The following is a 21,520-nucleotide window of genomic DNA, read 5'->3' as shown; positions in this document are numbered from 1 at the left end:
AGTTTTTTGGGAAAGGATGATTCAACTTATGATTGTGATGGACAGCTGCCAGCCAATCAGATCCACAGAGGAAATAGTTAAAGATGATGATTACGCTTACGTATTTGTCCAGAATTCCAGCTATATTGGTCATGAAGGCCCATTATAGCAACATCACAGGATGAAGAAGGCTGCTTTTCTGCAGTCCAAGCATATCTCAGGTGGCCACCATTTAAGTATCAGGGTCTACTAATCTATATTACTAAACAGAGTGAGTCATTTTTTCTTGGTCAGTAAAAATGTGAATATTTAGCCCATGCAGGAAACTCAAAATAGTGTAGAAAAAATACTGCACATCATACAATACTGGACGGTATCATAACATTGTTATGGAAACTCCTTTTGCCCTCTCAAACCAAAATGCAAAATTAGCAGAATGAAACGCAGGTCAGGAACATTGTGTAGCAAGTTGACCTATTCAGACTCACTGAAAATACAACGATATCCTGGTTAACACATAAGTTTCAGGGAACGTACTCTGGATTTTTCTTCTTTTGAATAGACATTAAAACAGAATTACGCGGCTATATAAAAATAATACAACTAATAGTGTGAAACCTATATAACCTGTAACTGTAATGCAAAAGGGTTTCACAGCTGTAATACTGGAGATACAAGTAGGGTGCATCTCATGCTGCAGTGCCAGTTGAAAATGAAGGCTATTCTCAGTATCAGCAATAACACAGAAAGTCTAATTACTCTTTATCATTACACACAATGTTTGTGCACGTTGCAACCTATAATTGCAATATTGCTTTATGGTCTTTTGGGACCCTGACTGAATTGAATGTTTGCATCCAACCTGAGGCCCTCTTTTTGTTTTCTAACTGTGCAATTCAACCGAGCATGCTATCGGAGGCGGGGAACTGTATGCTAAAATTGCTCCGATAAGCACAGGCAGCGTCCAATCAGAATTGAATTCGTCGTTCAAACCAGCCAATGGCAGCAGAGGAGCGCCACGCTGCTCCTCTCAGGGCGCCGCGGGGGCGGTGCTTGTCGGCGAGGACCCACCCCTCAAGGCCGCGGGTTTGGTTGCACACAGGCTGCAGTTTCAGTTTGTTTTATTCACCATTTTGAGTAGCTGAAGGTAAAAAAAATTAAGAATATTTGCGTTTGGAGGACAAGTCGCTGTCGTACTTTTATTTTCACGCGCTAGCTCGGACGGCGGAGTTGTGCGTCAATCCCGCCCCCCCTCCCTCAGTGTTTTGCAGAGCGGGAATCTATATTTCTTTTTTTTCTCTCCCCCGTGCTTTTTCTTCTCCCCCCTTTTTCTTACATCCTTAACCTCTACAGTATTCCTGCAAAATGTCAAGACCAGTGAGGTAGGTGTGCTAAATCTGTCCTCTGTGCTCTCCGTTTAGTTAATATCGACGCCGTCCTGGCAGGCAGGCGTCGCAGTTAACATGCACGTCTCGACCATGTTGTGTTTTATGACCTGGGAATTTGTTTATTTCATGAAAAAATAATGTGAACGTGTGCGCGTGTTTCCCCTCTCGTGTGTGCAACCCTCTCTCCTCTCCTTTTTTTTTTTTTCTAACATGGATCCCAGCGGTGTGTGTGGACTGATCGCCATATCTTGTGGAGATACGCGCAGCCCGCCGCCGCCGTGTCGTGTCTATCATGCTTTTAAATGGATCCACGATGGGGCATTCATTGTTGGCTGCTATGTAGGCCAAGCGGAAAATTAGTCGGTGTGATTTAACCAGCTACGTTTTACGGCTCGCTTGAACCAGGCCTGATAACATTTTCCCTCTCTTGACTGAGAATGAGAATATGGCTACCCCATTCATCCATGGTAGCAGCTCTGGAAACGCTAGTACCCCCCCCTCCTCCCCACACACCTCAGAAAGGAGAGAAGGGAGAAGGAAAAAAAAAACGGAGGAGGTGGTGGTGGTCGGCCTTGGGATTTGATCTTGTTAACCGCGCAGACTAAGAAGAAGAAGAAGGCATGTCGTGTTGTTGTTGTTGTAAAAAGTGTCCATTACATCGCGTTTTTAAAGCGTTTTATTGTCGTTTCAAAACGGACGGAAAACCGCGTTTTGGTGAACGAAAATGTCGCTGTTAGAGAAAGAAAGAAAGAGAGGGAGGGAGAGGAGGGAAAGGAGGGGGGTGGGGGAGAGAGAGAGAGAGAGAGAAAAACTAGGGAGCGCGGATCTACATTCTCAGCGCTGGCTGTAAAGTAACCCTGCTGGCTGATGTCAGAGGAAGGCGGAGAACTACAAAAAGTCACCACACCCCCCCCCCACACACACACACACACACACACACTACCACCCCCACCCCCCAGAGCCAGATCCCCACTGTGATTATAACGCTTGGTGAGGTGTCTTTTAATCCAAATTAAAATGGCCTTTAACTTGATTAGAAGTCATTTTATTATGCAGACAGATGTGACATAAAGTAGATCCTCAAAATTCCCGCAGTTTCTCTGCATCTAAACGCCTCATTTATGGTACTGTATCTACTTTTTTTTTTTTTTTTTAACGTACTGCTTTCTTTGGTGCTCATAGTTTGGTCTTAAACACATCTTTAGGGGCTGTATGCAAATTACAGATAGAAGAATTCACAATAACTTCATTTTTAAGTAATGACTAATGTTATTAAAGCAGAAGTAAGTGATATATTTGTGTTAATATAAGTCTTAAATAGTTATATCTTCCGACAGCAATCACTTCTATAGAGTGTTTGGACCGAAACACGGGTCTGTCAGTCACTCTGCTCTGCTCTGAGCCGAGGAGAAAACATTTATCGTATCCTACAGTTTTTATCCAATGAGGAGAGAGAACGGCATGCAGGGCTGTGTGTGCAGCCAAGGGACGCCGTGAATGTGGCGACGTAGGGACGAGGACTGTTATGGTGCGTTCAAGGAAACTCGTAACTCGTGTTTTTCCGACCTGTGAAGTCGTAGGACCAGTTCGATCTGGTACGAGTTCACGGGTCGGAAGTTACGAGTGGCCGTTATAGTGACTTTCACAGGTAAAACAGGTCGGAAAAACACGAGTGGGTTGCCTGAAACGCTACAAAGTCGTAAGTTGTGACTTGAAGCTGTAATTTACGGTTTCAAAAGCCTGCCTGGAACGCAGCATTAGCCAAAACGACCGGATCGCTTACTTCTGCTTTAACATACGTATGGGATATAATTTTTGCCACTTTGTTTTAACATTTTTTTTAAAAAGAAAAACTTCATTTTTAAAGAATGTCTAATGTTATTAACATACTTATGGGATATAATTTTTGCCACGTTGTTTTAACTTTCTCTCTCTGCAAATGATAAATGCACAGTGCAATTTTTAAGAAACCAAATGTTTACATTTATATTGAACATTACAAAGTAGGCTGGCCTCATATTTAGGTCAGAGGCACAGCACAGGGCATGATCTGTGATGGTCATTAAGTTGTGTAAGTGTAAACCAGATGCTGATTCCAAACAGAAATTAACATAAAACGTATTTTCACACAACAGCAAATCAGTGGCTTTTGTTTTTCCATATTCACTGCACACTATATGCAGACAGACTGAGAGTTATGTCTCTAATTTGAGAAAAGTGCAAACCTAGTAAACACAATAATCTTGTGTGGTATCCCCAAGAACTAAAAAACAAACACCAACTTGTGTTCTTCATTGAATTTATTTGTACTTTTCATTGTGCAAATTGTAGGCAACCAACCACAACTGCATCAGTCATTTTGTGGTGATTGTGATTGGGAAGGAAACGTTCCAGCTGGACCGTCCGTATCTCTATACGGAGAACGTTTAAAGGCTAATCAGCAACCTTGGGCTTGTACTGGACAGATGATCAGATAAATTAATGTTTGTGATGTTAACTTTACAAAGTTGTAGAATGCTCCTCAATACAATTATTACTTTCGGTGCGCTCATCTAATATTTCCCTGCACAAAACACTACGTACCTGTTTATACTGAATCCTACTATTTCCCTATTTTTCAGCAGCTTGTTTCGTTGTGTGTCAGAGTCCTGCCCACCCCCAAAACTTATGTGAAATACTGTATATGTTATGTTATGAAATTAAACATACGTAACAATTAAATGACTATATTAATCTCAGGTTTGTTGATTTTAGTTGGTAATAGTGTGCCTTTAGGTATGCCGTTTCCAAGCTCTGAAAATTGATACTTTTGTGAAACACTGCTGACCTCGTTTTAGTAAGAAAATGCAGTGGTTGTGTTATAGTCTGGACGGACAGAGAGATGACACAGACTGACACATACACACTCGCCTTATCAGTCACGACTACCAGATAGTGACCAAGGTAACACATTTGTTCAGTCACTCGGAAAATGATCACTTTGCTGAATGTGATGTGTGCATGGCTCAAAAAAGAGAGAGCCCACCAAACGAAAGAAGTAAATACAGATGGGCAGCAGGCAGCAGCTGGATCCAACTTAAGAAAAAAAGAGAATCACCCAAAAACCCAACTAAACCTGCGTAAAATTGTCCATCCTAACCAGCTGCCATGATTTCAGTCTTTATTTGTCACAAGTTTCGCTTCATGATTCGTCGTCGTTTGAGATCGAAGGATGTTGTAGCTGATTGACAGCGGCCGATTGACACATGAACGGAGGTGATTGCTGCAAAACTGGTTCGTCTTTATGTCACTTTACATCAACAAGTGGGAGCTGACTGAGCGAGGCGACTTGATTTGAACATCTAAATGGGACCACAATAGTACAAAAAATAGCAGATAACCTCAGACCAGCCACTGTGCGAGCTCCTCTAAAACACTGCCTGGATGAGTTTCACCATGAGCGAGTGTGTAGCCTGTGTGTTTAATTAACCTTGCGGGTAGGGGTCAGGTCTGGATTTGGTTTAGAGTACTCTACAGGACTCTGGTGTGTAGAACTCGCTGTGATAAATAAAGACCATATTCTGCATGCAGGATTGCTGGGACTCTCTAAAAGCTGTATTGTCCTCCTGCTTGGGTGAATGAACATAACTTTTACAGAAGACACATGGATCCATGAGAGGACACTGTGTATAATGTGGATTGGTCAGGTCGAGCCAATATCTGATGTGATCAATGTCAGTGCTGCATCGCTTAACATTAACAGCTATGCACTGTTTTTGGTATCTTATAAATACTTTCTCGTCGTAACAGAACGAGTGCGGAGCCTCGCCTTTTTTTGTGACTTCATGGCCGAGTTCAGTGTGAATAAACAGTCACTTTCCTACTTGAAGAGCCAGACCGGTCTCCTTGGCCATCTTCATAATTTACCTCCATGTCTGTAACAGCTGCTAAAAGTTTGGAAACAGGTCATGTGAGTTGCAGAGAGGATAACGATGATCACTTCATGTACTGACTTATAATCTCAATGCCCTTGGGTGCAAAGTGTGTTTGTGTATGTGAGTGAAATGACAAGGAGTATTGAGTAGCTTCAGCACGAGAACAGGAAAATCTGTAAAAGCGACTTTACAAGCGCCCAAGCTGAAACAGAATCTAAATCATTACATAACTAAGGAATGCTTGGTATTTTAATTGGATAAACATAAAATGTAATAAATATTTATTGTTTTCAAAATTTGCATCGTAATCTGGACTTTTGGGCAGGTTCCCTCTGGGTTTGTAGTTCAGTGTGGAGATAATGGTGATTGCAGAGAGTGTTACTGAACAATAAGCAGAAGGCAGGATATAAGTTGAAACATTGAATTGGATAGTAAACAGAATGTGTTTGTTTGGGTTTGGACTAAATCTGGCCCTAGGGAAATTATGATTTTCTGATATGTTAGATTGCATGTAATTAGTTTATCAACATAACAAAACTCAGATTTATCTGTAATAAAATTGGTAGGCTTGGGTTTAGTATGCATCACCAGATATCAGGGTGTGTTGTGGTGTGACTTTAAACCTGATATTTTGCAATGTTTAAAGGGACAACGAGGAGTTTTGGGAAGCAAAGTGTTTTCACGCTACATTTACCATGAGCCTCCGCGCCCACAGTGAAATTCTTGGACCGGCGCAAGACGGACGTCTTGCCAAGAATGTTTTCATTCATCAAGAATGAAAGTCGGAGGTTCGAAGACGATCAGATACCGTCGTAGTTCCGACCATTAACGGTGGTTCGGCGGCGTTATTCTCATGACCCGCCGGGCAGCGTCCGCGAAACCAAAAGTAAGGAAACGCTGGTCGGCTCGCCCAGCACTTCCACCATTAATTAAAATAACAAAATAACGATAGAGACAAAATTATACATTTATCGAAAATGGAGCCATTAACAAGTGTGGGTAGCGTAGATTCATCCACATTAATGTGAGACTTTTTTATAACCAAATACAAACTCCTCGTTGTCCCTTTAAGTTAAGACAGTGTTAATGTTTCATTAATCCATCCATGCGTGCTTTCCATCAAATTGAATTTGTGTTTCTCTGTGAAACAAATTGTTGCCCTAAGCAACCTGGGCGAGAGAGACGATAAATGAAAATGAATCAATCATCAAAATATTTTTTTGTTAAAATAGTTAAATAATGCTTTCAATGAATGGCGATGGCTGCTTCAACATGGTCTCGCATGAAGAAGCATCAAGTTTTTTTCCTTCATCCGTTTCTGTTTGTGGTCGAAAGTGAGAGTTGTAAGAGGTGATGCACATTCAAAACAATTCACGGCGCTGAATGAAAACTGCATGCTGCACTCAAAAGTTGTTGTAACACATCATATTTTAGTCTGTGACTGAGATCAGCTCCGTCTTAATTGACCATAAACCGTATCGTCGGATTCACACTGAGCTGGTCGGAAAAAAGCTCCATGCTCTCTGTGATATCCTTGAGACGCGAGTTGTGATGTGTGCAAAGCCCGCTGCCGCCTCACATGTCTGAGGCTTTTACTTTGGCGAGTGTCTGTCTGTGCGTGCGCCTGTTGTTGTAACCTAAGTACTTGTAAATCTACTTGTTTATGGGACTGTTGCCCACCTCTTCTCCTCCCGTCCCACCACTCACCATTCCAACATGGTTGAGATGCAGATAGCTTTAGTTTTCTTGCAGCTTGCAGGATGATCTTTGGTGCCACCAGTTTTTCAGAGGCATCACTGCGCTGGTGTTTTCTAAATTGTACTTTAACCCACTGCTTTGTTTTTTTTTAAATTTAATTTAGATTTAATTTTTCAATTCACACACTTTAACCTTTCATTTAAACACAGGGGAGGGGATGTTTCCTCGGCAGTTCTAACCTGAACTGTTCGCTCGAGTCTCTGTCAGCCTTGCCACACAATTTTCTAAAGGTGTGTGTCATCTGAACCATAGTTGGCTGCTGTCACCTGAGGCTTCCCTCATACACTTTGCCAAATTAGCCGTGGAAACTGTAGAAGGTAGAGCAGTGTCCAGTTCAGTGCCCCCAGCTGGAGGCTATTTGTGGCCTCTCAAACCAAATAATACAGTCCAGACATTCGCACACAGCTGATTTAATGTTGCCCCGTTGAATTGCTGAACATGACATATAATAGATTTGTAGCCCAACCCCCAACCCCCACTGACCTGTCTAACATCAGACGTGGGCACTAAGCAACCTTATTCTTTGTCCTAAATGTGATCTGATGGTTGGTTGTCTGTGTCTGTGTGTGTGTGTGTGTGTGTGTCTCTTCACAGGAACAGGAAAGTGGTGAACTACTCACAATTCAACGAGTCTGACGATGCAGGTAAGAAGACTTCATGACTGAATGTGGTAACAGCAATCGACCAAATGAATAAAATCCACTGTCACCGTTTATTACCTGAATTAGTGTAACCAACAGTGTAATAAGATGTCTTGATGTTAACTTGGTTGCATCCTTTCCATGGTGCATAGTACTGCACAGTCACATTGTTAAAGCCTGTGATGCTCTCATGAGCATGCACAGGATCAATGACCAATGAAGCAGACAGTGCACTCTGTCTGCAGTTTATTAGTTGCACAAAACACTACAAATGAGTAACAGCAAAGGTAGATATTATCATTAAAATTTAGTATTATAGTGAACAACAGCTGTCAAAGACAACTAGTCAAATTACAGTAAAACCCCGTTTCCAAAGGTCGCTGTTTCTGTTCATTCAGATTACCACACAATCGCTGAGTTTTCAAACTAAAATCGGCCCAGCAGCCTTTTAAAAAGTGTTTTACTGGCATATGTATTGTAATGTTGTGTGGACGTAGCCCAAGAGTTTTAAAACCTATAAAATATTTCAAAATGTACAACTTTTTGATATTGAAGAATATGATCCTGTTATACAAGAGAACAGCACCAATTATCTAATTCATTACAAAAATCCCAGTTAAAAATAAAAGCAATATCATGTGTGTGGATAAATGAGGTAAAAACTAATAACATTTGTCTTTGTCAGTAGATGAGGAGTATGGTGATGATAAGCCGAAGAAGGTGCGCGCAGCACCTCGCGAGCCTAAGCACAAGCGCTCAAAGAACTCACAGGATGACAGGTGAGCCCAGACTGGTCCGGCTGGTCCAACAGTTTCCCATATACATACAGTATACAGCTAATGCGTCTGTAAATTGGCTGATTATCTTCCTCAATGCACACACAACACATACGTTGCACCCGCGCATGGGTATTTGAAAATGGTATGAAAATGTTATTATATTGAGGAAATTTAGAAAATACAGTTCTGTTTAATATCTCACTAATGCTGTGTTGTGAGTACGAGTATGTTGACACTGCTATAGCAACATGGTGACGCGTCTTGCCGTTGTGCCATGCCGTCCGACTTTTGTTTTTACCGTTCCGTTCCAGCGGCATTTGCCGTTTACCGTCTGCCGTTTGCCGGACTGCATGTGAACGTAGCATAACTCTGTCCCTGAAGAGGATGTTAATGTTAGACGAGGACATACTATGTTTTTAAATAACACGGTACAGACAAGAGTGCTTTGTTATTTCAAGGACCACATTGATAAGTAGTATTGATAAAAGTAGTAGTTACCATTAAAATCTTAAATATACCCGTCCAGTAGTCTGAGCCTCCATAGCAGCAGGGTGGAGATGAGCACAGCTGGCACTCAGACACCAGGATGTAGCAGGACAGGTGGAACCAGAGCGAGAGTTTAGGCCCATGGAGAAAGCAGCGTTCGTGGGGTAGAGAGGAAAGGAAATGGGAAGTAGATCAAATCCATTTTTAGTGGGTTAGACAGCCAGGTGTGCTGAAAGGGTGTCAGACAGCAGAGCTGCTGGGTGAGCTATTAGAGAGAGGGAAGCTCAGCAGGAGGCCACTGTGAAGGAAACAGACATGCTGCACTGGACTGGTCAGGGTGCAGCGTGTGATGTACTACGACTCTAAAATCCTGTAGTGCCCAGAGTGAATATCAGAAACAACTTCTGCGTCGTGGAATTTTGATTCTGTGATGAAACGTAGAGGAAAATCATCTGTTCTGGCGTCAGGCTCTGCTACTGCTGATTGGTACCAGTGGTTATGATTCCTTTTCTCTTTTTTTTTTACACATAATATTGTGAATAACTGAGGAGAATTTAATGGTGCAGCAGCTGAGTTTGGCATGGCGTGAGAGTGTGAAAAAACAAAGCTCAGTCGTGATAACAAACGATGTAACTGGAATAGACCAATATTGATCAAAATAATACTTTATACAATTTATAGGACGTCCTGTTTGCTGTGATAGTAAATAGTGATATCAGCACCACAAACCTTTTGTAACAGCGTGGGGGAGGGGAAACTAACATTCATTACTCGGTCAACAGTTGTCAGGGGACATTCCTGCGATCAATATGCCAGGAGCAAAATTTCTGGAATTTGAGGTTTAAAGCAAAATAAGTCCCTTTTAAAGGGATATTTCAACATTTTGGCAAATTCGCCCATTGCCATAATCCCAATACTCTTAGGTGTAGGTTCATTGCCTTTAATTGTCGGTGCAAACTGTTTTTAGATCGGTGGGGCAGAGACGTGAGCTTTGCACGGAGTGCAATGTTACATAATTTATACGTTATTATTTCATAGCGTGGTGAATGTGCAGGTCACAACTTGTCCACGAGAGTGTTTCGGAGTTTTTAGGATTGTGAAACCCGAAAATACCATGCTCCTCCTCCGTTGCGTTAGCTGAGCAGCTCGCGTCGGTGCCCCACCGATCTAAAAACAGCTTGCACCGACAATTAAAGGTAACGAACCTACTCCTAAAACTATAGGGATGTTAATAGGCGAATTTGCCCAAATGTTGAAATATCCCTTTAACACCAACAACAAGAACATACACCTGCACTGTGTTGGTGTTGTTTAATCAACATGTCATTATGTCACACCTGAGGGATTTACTTAGAGACCATTTGTTTTGAAAACTCCATGAAAACCCCCTGTTTTCCTCTCCTTGTTAGAATAAATGGAGGTAGCACCAAATTCGTTGTTTTGTTTTTTGCTCAGGAGCTTATCAGTAGAAATCTAAGAGCAGTTCTTGGTTGCCACTTCCCCCACAGCTTGTTTGGTTTGTATTTGTTTAGCAAACGAAATGTACTGTAGATACAATCTGTGCCTTGATCCTGCTCTTCCAGACTGTCTTCACTCTAGTTGCTAAGACTTTGTGTGCTTTTCTTTTTTCTGTCTTCCAGTGAGGACTCTGATGAAAAGGTCACTAAACCCAAAAATGATTCAGCAGGTAAGTCAGGTCTGTTTTCTGGTTTAGTCGAGGCTGTTGGCTCAGGTTCTCTGTGAAAACAGCTGGATTTTCATTAGTGGAGACTGAACGTTTGAATGCCGGCTCCCTGACTTCCCTGTGTTACGCCGCCGCAGATGACTTTGGCAGCGATGAAGAAGACAACGACTTTGGAGAGGAGGAGGATGAAGATGGAGGAAGCGACTATGAAGAAAAAAAGAAAAAGGGAAAGAAAGCCAAGGTGGAGAAGCCCACCAAGAGGGGGCCAAAGAGAAAACGGGCTGCAGGTAACGACACGGTGTCCTCCGTCTACTTGGTGATATGGTCATGTTTTAGCTGGATGAGTTCTGCATGAAACCATTGTGTTTGTGTAAATTGTTTATCTACTTTGACTCACATGTTCTATTCATGACATTTACATGAATCCAGTACTTGTACATTATTAGTGTGCACACATTGACTGAGCAGTTGGAGGACGTTGTCTTTAATCGTACTTTTCCCTGAGCAGTATCATCATTTAGATGGTTCTTTTGAAATTAAACTCCAGGCCAGAATTTGTCCTCTAGATAGTTTTACATTTTCATTCCAAACCTTGAATCCTGGACAACGGGAAGGGATTCTAATTTGATCGTCTTAAAGGGATGTGCATCAATTTTACACATCTTGGTTGGTTTCCAGCCCTTGGGGAGAACTAATGCATATGTTACAAAGTCTTTTGTGGAGCTGTGCAAAGGCTGATAGCTGCCTCAAGTGATGTCTCTCGACTCGAGTCACAGTGGGTCTGAGTGGAAAATACAAAAAAATAAAAAAAAATCTGGGAAGTTGAAATAAGTAAGCTAAGAAAACCTCTGCAGCCCACTGCTCATCTCCACTGCAGGCAAGAGGCTCTGGGCTACATATATGTGCTGCGAACATAATGCACCTGAATCCTTACTCAAACTGCTGGTGGTGCACTATGGGTAACACAGGTGTCAGGTTTTGACAAGCAAGAAGAAAGGATGAAATGAATCTATGAAGATTTTCCATTGCGAGGCCGTCAGTGTTATAGAAGTCCAAAGCTTAGTTACTGCAGCGATCATACTGTTGCCTCTCTATCATACCACAGTCGACAGCTGCCCCTCCTTTATCTTTGTTTCGTTAAATGTGCACTTTTTTATTTTTATTAACAATTTTCTTTCCGTCAAAGAAAATATATTTTTTTGAAGAATTTAGCTTATCCCATTAACAAAATCATTTTTCAATATAAATGTTGTCATGATTTGTGATTAAAGTAAGTTTAATTTAATGGGGGCCACACAGTAATTAACTGCTCAGAGGAGAAGCTGCGTGGCTCCTCACTGTATTCACAACATCATAGCTGCCGTTAACGGTGATCTTTTGAGATATAAGCGTCTAACTTGATCCTACACTGACTTCTCCCACTTCTCCATCTGACTGTGACTGATTGAGTCGTTTTGCCTCTTACACTCTCAGACACTGTGACATGTAGCTTTGATTTATTACTGTGCACGACAGGTACAGCGATTCAGGCCGATCAGTCAATCACTGTCTGAGCAGAGCCAATAAATGTTGATGGCATTTTAACTTTTGTGATTAATCTCGTAATTAATGACAGTGTAAACAATATTTTCTCATTAGATATACATGTCTGCCCTTTAGTCCATGGAAGATTCAGACGGTTATTAATTGTGATTCTGAACTGTTCAACTAAAATTTTACCTTTTTTAAATCTGTTTTTATATTTATGAATGCAAATTGACAGACAGAAAATTAGTCTGTTTGCCTTATGATTAGTTCCATCATTTTCAAGCAAAACAGCCAAATATTTGCTCTTTCCAGCTACTTGATGTTGAGAATAACCTTCCTTTTTTTTGTTGGTTGAACAAAACATGGTTTGTTAAGATGTGTCCTTAAGCTCTCAAAACCTGCAGCGAGTATTTCTTACCATATCCTGACTTTTCATTGACTGAACATTTATTTAAAAATGTGATTATTGATAAGGAAATGGCTGTGACTGTTGGCAAATGTATTATTATCCATGCCTTTTCCCAGCCCTTACATGAAGAAACCGACAAAGAAAAAAGACTTAGACTGTGTGACTGATAGACGTCTTTGTTCATTTTGATCATAGAAAAGAAGTTAAAGAACAGAATTTTACTGATAGTTAATCACATTTGCATAAATTGATGGCAATGTCACCCACATAATTAACACATGGTTTCTAATACAGAAACCTGCCACAACAAGATGATATATTAATCTGCTTAATCCACAGGCGTTTCATGCTCTCTCTATACTGTTGTCCCGTTCCCCTTCGTCAGTAATGTTACAAAACATTGTGTGACTAATGTGTGCGTTTCGTTGTTTAGATGACAGCGATGACGAGAGGGAAGTGAGTCGAAAGCGTACAGTGCGCCAGGCGGCCTCCAAGGCTGTGTCTAAACAGAGGGAGATCCTGCTGGGCGACGGCGGCAGTGAGGATGAGGAGCATGAAGACCAAGAGGAATCCTACCTGGACCGTACGTACCCATACCCACCTATCTGTACCTGTCTCCTTATAAAGCAACACTACCCTCAGCAGACCCCTTTAGACAAGTTATATATATATATAGTTATTATATAGTTACACCAGCAGTGATGATGTTTCTGTGAAGCAGGCCACACTTTGAGCCACTTGTGGTGAATGTTTGCAGGACCATGAATGAAAACATGAAATCCTTTTTGCACTAAAGGTCACTCTAAACCAGTGGTTCTGGACCTGGGTGTTGGGGTCTCAAATATGAAGGTCCCCCGCTCCCCTGAAAGGGGAGAGAAGCACACAGCGTTGATTTTTTTCAAACTTAGATTTTTGCTTTTCCCCCCATATAACACAGCACAATTTAGTTCTCCAAAGTCCCTTCATATAAAACAGAATAAAAAAAAAACAAGCGGACACGTTTAAGAGCCGACAAGCCAGACAGGTAGGACCCACTGCTTCAGAGGAATAATTATAGTATTTGGGGTCCTGATAAAGTGCTCTGGTGAGCAGTTGAGAGCTGACAAAGCTGTCTGACAACATTATTTACACTCAACTGGAAACTGAGCATGACACAGAAACAGACTCACTTGACATGTTTTATCTCAAATTGCTCTACACTCAAGCCAGTGCTACAATTTTGTTGTCGCACAAGTTAATCAATAAGAACACTGTGCTTTTGGCTGCTGGACAGAAGAACGTCTTTGTTGAAATGATTATTATACACCTCCTCTGTGTGCACAGCCGACGAGTCCGGCAGTGATGAGGACTTCATGGTGGAGGACGATGATGACAGCGACTACGGTCGCTCCAAGAAGAGAAGCAAGAAGGTGATTCGACGGGGAAGGACAGACAAGAAAGAGAAGAAAAGCCCCAAACCCCGACTAAAGGCTACAGGTGAGACATCCAGCCATGAAGGAGAAACCCTGCAGTAATATCTACTGTACCTCCATGACTTTGAATTTTGTCACCATCTTCTACGGAAACATTTTATTCAAATAATATCAGTAATTTAGCTTGATCAACTTACTGCAGCGTGACATTCAGCAACGCTTCAGGTAGTCTGAGAGAAATAAGTGGAACAGCGTATCCCCAAAAGTAAACAAACAAGTATAGTTCATTTTAGACATGGGGAGGTACGAGAAAGGGATAGTTCAACATTTTGGCAAATTTTCCTATTGCCATAATCCCTATAGTCATTGGGGTAGGTTGGTTCATTACCTTTAATTATCGGTGCATGTTGTTTTGAGATCCGCGGAGCAGAGACGTGAGCTGCTCAGCGAACACAATGGAGGTGAACCACTTACGCAAAAACCACTACTCGCTGTCAAAGCTTCCTGGTTTTTCTCAGACATTTGATTGACGGATGACGGATCCTGATATCATTGGCTAATGAATCGTGAGCAACGTGACGCATAATTCGCACGCCTGCATTATCCAATGCGGAAAAAAATCTACCTCACTTTCACCCTGGATTTACTCAAAAGTTGAATTTGCACAAAGTTTGGGCTACATTGTCTGATAGATGAGTGATTACACTAATTGTAAGACCCATAGTGGGTACAATTTCAGTTTTCTTTTCTGAATACCTTTAAACCTTCTATGTCAAATTCAGATAGATGTGCACACTCATATCACTATTCAAGTAGATTGTAATAGTTTCACAGTCTGATTGTACCTATGACCAGCCCATCCATGAAAACTTACTTTACCAGTGTTGCTAGACTCAAGATTTAAACCAGTATACTGCCGAGTGTAGAGAGATTTACCTCTAACAACTGGGTTGAATCAGTGTTGTGTGAACTGGTTTAACAAAGAGTCTGAATGTAGCAGACATTGATATTTAAAAACCCTGTGGCCCAACTTTAACTTGTGAATATAACAATAGGCTCAGTGATTCTTTAGATATTTTTAGTTTCAGTGTTCACTTTTATTATCTTGACATTCAGTCAGGTTGATGACTGCACTTCAAGTTCAGGTTGGTTTTTTTTGATGAGGTGTATTAAAAGAATAGTTGGGTGTTTAGGGAAATAGTTTATTTGATTTTCTGTCAAGGGTTAGATGAGAAGATTGATACCACTCATGAATATGAGGTCAGGTCACCAGCACCAACAAAGTTTAGTAGGCAACACACATACTTGGTTTTGTACAGATTGAGAAAAAAAACTGTAAGTAGATAAAAATGAGAACTCACTGCTGTATGCTGTACCTGAGTTTTTCTTGTCAGGGACCAGTTGCCAGGCAACCTGGAGAAAGTTGCTAGCCTGGCTCTGCCTAAAGTTTAAATATACAGCAGCTCCGAAGTTCACCAAGTAACACATTATATCTTAGTGTCTTCTGCACACAAGCACAACTGTAAACATTCAGAGAAGTGTATTATTATATATATATATATATTTTTTTTTTATTAAGTTTTTATTTTTTTATTTATTTAAAGAGGGGCTAACTGAGCCAATTGCAATGAGAACTGTTCAAAATCTCTTCAGGGTGATAACCAGTAAAACATGAGCCACCATATGGTTAGAAAACAGAAGAGGCATAATTATCGTTTCTAAACTGTAAAGAGGGTATGCACGTGACGTCACGGTACTCAGAAGTCGCTGCAGAACGCCCACTGAGTGGCAAAAAGACGAGTGGCAGAGCCGCCAAAGTTTAAAATCGACAAACGTAACAGAGCGATTCTCTCTGAGCCCATACCAGTCTGACATGTCTAACTTTGTCAGCATGTACATCACGCATGACCTGACAGAACTGCAAAAAATCTTGCGGATACGTCTCACTTTGACCGAGTTACATTCAAGAACCTGTTCTCAATGACAGAAATTAAATTCACTCGAGCTGTAATTTTTTTCGATCGATCAGCTGTGTTTACCGTTTCAGGTGTCATAGTTATGATGGTCAGACAGATGAATTAGTCCTCTAACACATCCTATGTTAGATGTTTTTGGGAAAGAAGGAACTCAGGTTTACGTGTCGGGACTCACTGTCATTTCGTCCCTCTGCACATTAAAAATGAGCCTGTCTGTCACCGTGCTGGTACCGCGGTAACACTGTGTGTGTGTTACAGGATTAGTTAAAACACACAATGTAAACAATGTGACTGTATATACATGTAGATACTGAAGTCGGAGGGCGGAGACCAGTGGTTAGCTTTAGTTTCTGTTGAAATCTAATGCCTGATGGAATACATTGATTTTGAAATGATTCAATGATTTCTGGCAATGTGTCAGTGTCAGTGGACCAGATGGTTTTGGGGAACTGCTACGGATCATTGTCGAGTCCTTCTGACCTCAATTTTTTTTCGATACCACATGTTTTACCCGATTTCGCCACTCAGTCCGAATGAAAGGGCCGTGTCCCAGGGGAATGTGACACATACCCTCTATTTGAGAGTCAAAATCCAACAAAACTCTTTATTTATGGTGTTTAATCTGCAGCATGAAACATCTGCCTCCCCCTGCTGGCAGTGAGAGTAATTACACAAATACTGTTAGTCCATGCTTAAAGTTATATCGTGGCCAGCACTCGATAATAATAGTTATAAAGTGATATAAAAAACGACTCGTCAGGGCTTCCTCACCAACGAGCGGCTCCCGGAGGAGAAGTAGGTGAGTTGAGTTGCATCTCCTTGCTAAAGAAAACAGGCAAAGCTAGCAGATGTTTGACAACTCGTACTACGTGCTGGGACCCTGTGTGTACTATTGATGACATTTGGTGCAGTTCTGAGCATTATTTTGGGCAAATGGTGGCGTTTTGGTTGCGGTCAGGCAGTGGATCCGGAGAGCGCCGTGTGTGGCGATATTGCGGTATTTGCTGAAGTTGGTGGATCTCGTGAATGTAGCGGTCGGGCAAATTGATCTCTCGAGGGGGGGTCTAACTCGGTGTTACGGTGTGTTTGACCATGGTTTACACTTACGCCGGAATTTCACTTTAATGACTGACGAGCTCTAGACAGTACCACACGCCTGTTTAGAAAGAGAAATAGTCTGATGATCACCAACTTATGCATGTGTTTGGTTTTGACAGTGACTCCCAGCCCAATGAAAGGAAAGGGGAAGGGCCGCCCCAGCGCCAAGGCCCTGGAGAAGAGCTCACCCAAAGAGGAGGAGGAGGAGGACCCCGAGAGCCCCCTAGAGGAGGAAGAGGAGGAGGCAGAGAAGAAAGAGACCTCCCCCGCCCCCAAGACGACGAAGGAGGCCGCAGGAGGAGAGGAGGAAGAGGAAGACGAGGAGGAGGAGGACGGCTCGGAAGAGGAGGCACCCTCTGGAGAAGACTAGAAGATGGTACCTGTTTGAAGCCCATCCTCCATGTCTCTCTCTTTCTGTCTCCTCTCTGTTTTTGTTTTCTTTTGTTGCTCTGCATTTAGTTTTTTTTTCCTGTTTCTTTTTCTCTTTTTTTTTCTCTCCCTGGTGGCCTGGCTCAATGGTTTGGACTTGGTGTGCTTTTTCTTGTCTCCCCTTCCCCCATTCCAACTAAGACATTGTGCTCATGTGATCATAGAGCGTAAGGAGTTTTTATTGTCAACATTCAGCCTCACCCACCCTCCTGTCTTCATCGTTTTCTAAAGGTTTCTGCCTTTTTCAAGAGCTCGCTGTGGGTGAGCATCCGTCCTGAGTGTGAACAGATGAGTTCTCTTTCTTTCTTTTTTTTCTTCTTCTTTTTTCTTTTTCCTCCTCTGGGATTATGAGTGATCTGACACTATTTTTCCCTGTTTACTTTACTGATATCTGTGATCACTGGGAGTGTTGTTCAGAGCGCCCCAGTATCAGTAACTAAAGCGCTGTAATCACAAAGCGATGTTAAGTTAACACATGCAGGATAAAGCCTATGTCCTCCCTCTCTCTCTGGCACACGTGCTTTTAAACCAGGAATGTGTTTTAACGGAGCTGCGTTACTTAGTTTTTTGGTTTTTTGTTTTGTTTTTTTAAAGAAAAACCTTGAAACGGTTTCAGTTAAGGCAGCATATTTTAAATTTTGTTTTTCAAAGCTTGCCCAACCTCTCTCAGACTGTATCTTGTCCCGACTTCGTGTGTGGCTGTGTGGAGACTGAAGTAAAGCGCATTATTTTGAAAAGTATTCCCCCTCGTAGCTGCTGCTTCTTAGATCAAACAGTCGGAGGTGTGTTAACTGGCAGAGTGGTGGGTCACCGCTGAGTGTCCGCTACATGCCAGACTGCCACTGTCACACATTTCAAGCCAACAGGTGTGTGTTTTTATGTACTTGTATAATTTGTATGCCTGTGGGGTACTTCCTGTAAGAGGGTTGTGGCTTTTCTTTTGTCTCGGCCCATCGGCTGCCGATGTGTAACGGTTCCTGTTGTCATATGTTGGGCTTTCTAACGATGCTCCATGCTACGTGAAGCGACCCCTCCCCACCTCCTTTTCTGAACACACCAACACCCCTCCCTGCATGGCTACAGCATCTTCTCAACATTCAACCTGTTGTGCCAGGCACCCCTAAACCTTCGATTTTTGTTTTCTTTATTTTTATTTTATCTTTTTTTTTTTTTTTTTCAAGGAATGCGAGATGATTTTTTTGTTTTGTTTTCTTTATTGAGGGTTAAAAAAATGAATGTTGTTTTTTCTTGTTGGTTCATTGTTCTAATTCTCTATTCAGATTTTTTTTGTAATGTTTGTTTTTTAAGAAAAGAAATAAAATGTATCATGATTTTAAAGAAAAAAATTGACCCTATCCAATCTGTTCTGCCTGATGGTTGCACCAACCATCCCTCCCTGATTTACTCCTGTCCTTACTCCTTCTTTCTCTTGTCCCTCCCTTTTCTCCCAGTCCCATCAGCTTAATGGTTACTGTTGGTATCCATGTCCATTTGTTTCTTAGAGCTTTTTGTTGCTCACATAAGTACTTCACAAGCTGATACATTTAAATCTAGAGTTCAACAGTACTGATGCTAAGAAAAGATCGAAAACGATGAGGTGGGCAGCTCAGTATATATCTGGCATTCATTTGTCTATTAATGCCTTAATTTTCATTGAGTTGAGTTTCAGTAGTGGCTCTGATATTATCACTGGAGGCCTGAGAATGTAATCTGTCCTCATGTTTTAGGTCTTTGCTACAAGCAGCAAATTAGGCTTAGAACAAGTCAACAATTTGTATGATCAGCAGACCATCCAAAGCCATAAACGATCTCAAAACTAGTGACTCGGTGATCAGGTGCAGCACTTGTGAGATTGTCCTTTTTTGCGAAAAGTAGTGTTTGATGTCAAAGCAAAAAAAAAAAAAAAAAAATTTTGAAAAAGAGTTGCTATTAAGATCTTGGGAACTCAACCTCATTTATTAGACGTTGGTCAGGAGAAATTCTGATTGGTCCCAAGACTGCAACAGAAATCAGTCCTGGATGTGTTACAGGACACACTTGAACCTAGTCCTGGTTCAGAAGCACATTTGATTGTTTTACGACTGTCATTAGCAGGTTAGTGTGTTTTTCTACATTCAGGTCCTAAATTGGCACCCGGTCCTTAATTTCATTTTGAGACGATTGGATACAAATAAAATAAATAAGGAAAAAAATATTGTTTATACCGATTTAAAAAGCTCTGAGAGCTCTGTTTGCAGTAGGGTCAGATAATGTCTTGTAGTTCACAGCACTGAGGGCTTGAATGAGGTTCCTCTCTATCATCCCGCAGGAGGCACATGGCATAAGGCTATGAATTTCTCCTTTTTCATCCATTCTACGATTTCTTCTGTTGTACTGTTTTTGATGTTTCTTTTCTATTTACCTTCAGTTGTACTGGCAATGTAAAAATGTAAGCCAAGTTGTGATTCTTACAGAAGACCAAGTGGAGAAGCTTTTGTCACTAGTGTGGAAAAGGAACGCTGAACTCTTGAATCTTTTTGCATGTTGTGGAAAAAGTGCGAACCGATGATGACGATGCTGGTAAATGCAATGGCAATATTGTGGTCTTACAAAAAAAAAAAAAGTATTAACAACAATGTTGATAATGTTTTGGTTTCCCAGCTTCTAATAAAGGCAACCTACTTTTTATACGGATTTAACTACCTGTTTTGTGACGTTGAGCTCTGTGTGCTGTACGGGTGGCGAGGCAACTGGGAAAGAATTCTGTGCCACAGGTTTTGGTGTTTATTGATCAGCAGTGCTCGCTGTCTGCCACTCAGTGGCGCTGTGTGCAACAGCAACATGCTGAGTTTAACAATCAGTCATCGGATGTAATGAGCAGACTGCAGACATATTAACTCAAGAAGTGTTAATACAGGTTTAAAAACAAACACTGCCAGCTGTGACTGGTAAGTGAAATATTTACAAAGTTTAAAAAGCCAGTGCTCCCTACTATGAGAGCTGGGCAGCAGGACACACGTCTTTAAATCTGGACAAATAGGCAACAAGGATTTTCACAAACAAGGAAGGTCACAGACAACCAAAACTCACAGGTATAAAATGATATGAGAGCCCTCCTGTCATCAGTTGCAACAATAAAATATCACATTAAAACAATTTGTGGTTAAAAAAATAAATAAAGCTCTGCATATTTGTGCATCCCAAAAAGATCAAAGAAATACCCCAAACCCTGCTTATTTTTAACAGTTTTGAAAGAGCTGTTTGTAGGTTTTGGCGGTGCTATATTGCCAACGTTAGCATTATTTAAGAGTCATTTCAGTCAGTGCAAGGAGCTTCACCCTTTGTTGCATCCAAGTTAAAATTCATCCCCTAAATACCTTTACTTTTTCACAGAAGACTGGATGATGCAGTATTATCAAGTGTCCAGGTATTTAAAGTCAAAGTAACAAGGCCAAAATAACATTTAGCCGGCTGAAGTTAAAGTAGAAGAAGTCTAGAGAATAAAGGAATTCACTTCATTACTGAACTAATGAAGTTAAAGTAAAGCAGTATTTGGACCACTTTTTCATCTCCAGTACTCACAGGCTCATATTGCAGGGATTAGTCACTGTAATAGCCTTTCCCCTCCAGAATTCAAAGGTATAATCAGGTTGTTTAAACGTGGATAAACTTGCTAAATGGGTCCACTCTTCCATTACCAGTTGAGTTTAGAGGGTGTAGCTGCTGTATTTGTGGTTTAAAGGTATCACGGCGGGCAGTGTTGTATTTACATCAATGTCACTGGGATCCTATGAATACCCTTGTCTACTGCAGTCATTTATATCGATTATTTCCTTTGCCATAGCCAATAAATGCCAGAAAAAACAGTTTTTTGACCAGTGGAAACGTTAGCACTGCAGTCAGTCCTCAGATGCAGCCTCTAAAGGGGTCCGGCACCTGAATTGGGACATGGTTCATGATTAACTTCCATACTGGAGTTCATTCTTGTGTTTGGAGACTTATAATTTCTTTTTGTTTGACCAACGCACGAAAGAGCACAAAGGGAAATATCCGGTCTGTGA

General features: G+C 41.4%; 1 protein-coding gene across 1 annotated transcript; it reads left to right on the top strand.

Annotated features, from left to right (window-relative positions):
* The first annotated feature begins 1,069 nt into the window (after nucleotides 1-1,069).
* On the top strand, nucleotides 1,070-20,147 carry nucks1a (nuclear casein kinase and cyclin-dependent kinase substrate 1a). Its single transcript, XM_085776517.1, has 8 exons — nucleotides 1,070-1,361; nucleotides 7,634-7,683; nucleotides 8,369-8,459; nucleotides 10,586-10,632; nucleotides 10,767-10,916; nucleotides 12,999-13,148; nucleotides 13,889-14,041; nucleotides 17,171-20,147. The coding sequence occupies exons 1-8, from the start codon at nucleotides 1,345-1,347 to the stop codon at nucleotides 17,419-17,421; spliced, it is 909 nt and encodes a 302-aa protein (XP_085632643.1). The 5' UTR covers nucleotides 1,070-1,344; the 3' UTR covers nucleotides 17,422-20,147.
* The last annotated feature ends 1,373 nt before the right edge of the window (nucleotides 20,148-21,520 follow it).

This window comes from Trachurus japonicus, chromosome 5 (genome assembly GCF_045865225.1).
Source record: "Trachurus japonicus isolate A0001 chromosome 5, Traja_1.0".
NCBI lineage: Eukaryota > Metazoa > Chordata > Actinopteri > Carangiformes > Carangidae > Trachurus > Trachurus japonicus.
Note: the sequence above shows the minus strand (reverse complement) of the source record. Positions and strands in the feature narration are given on the sequence as shown.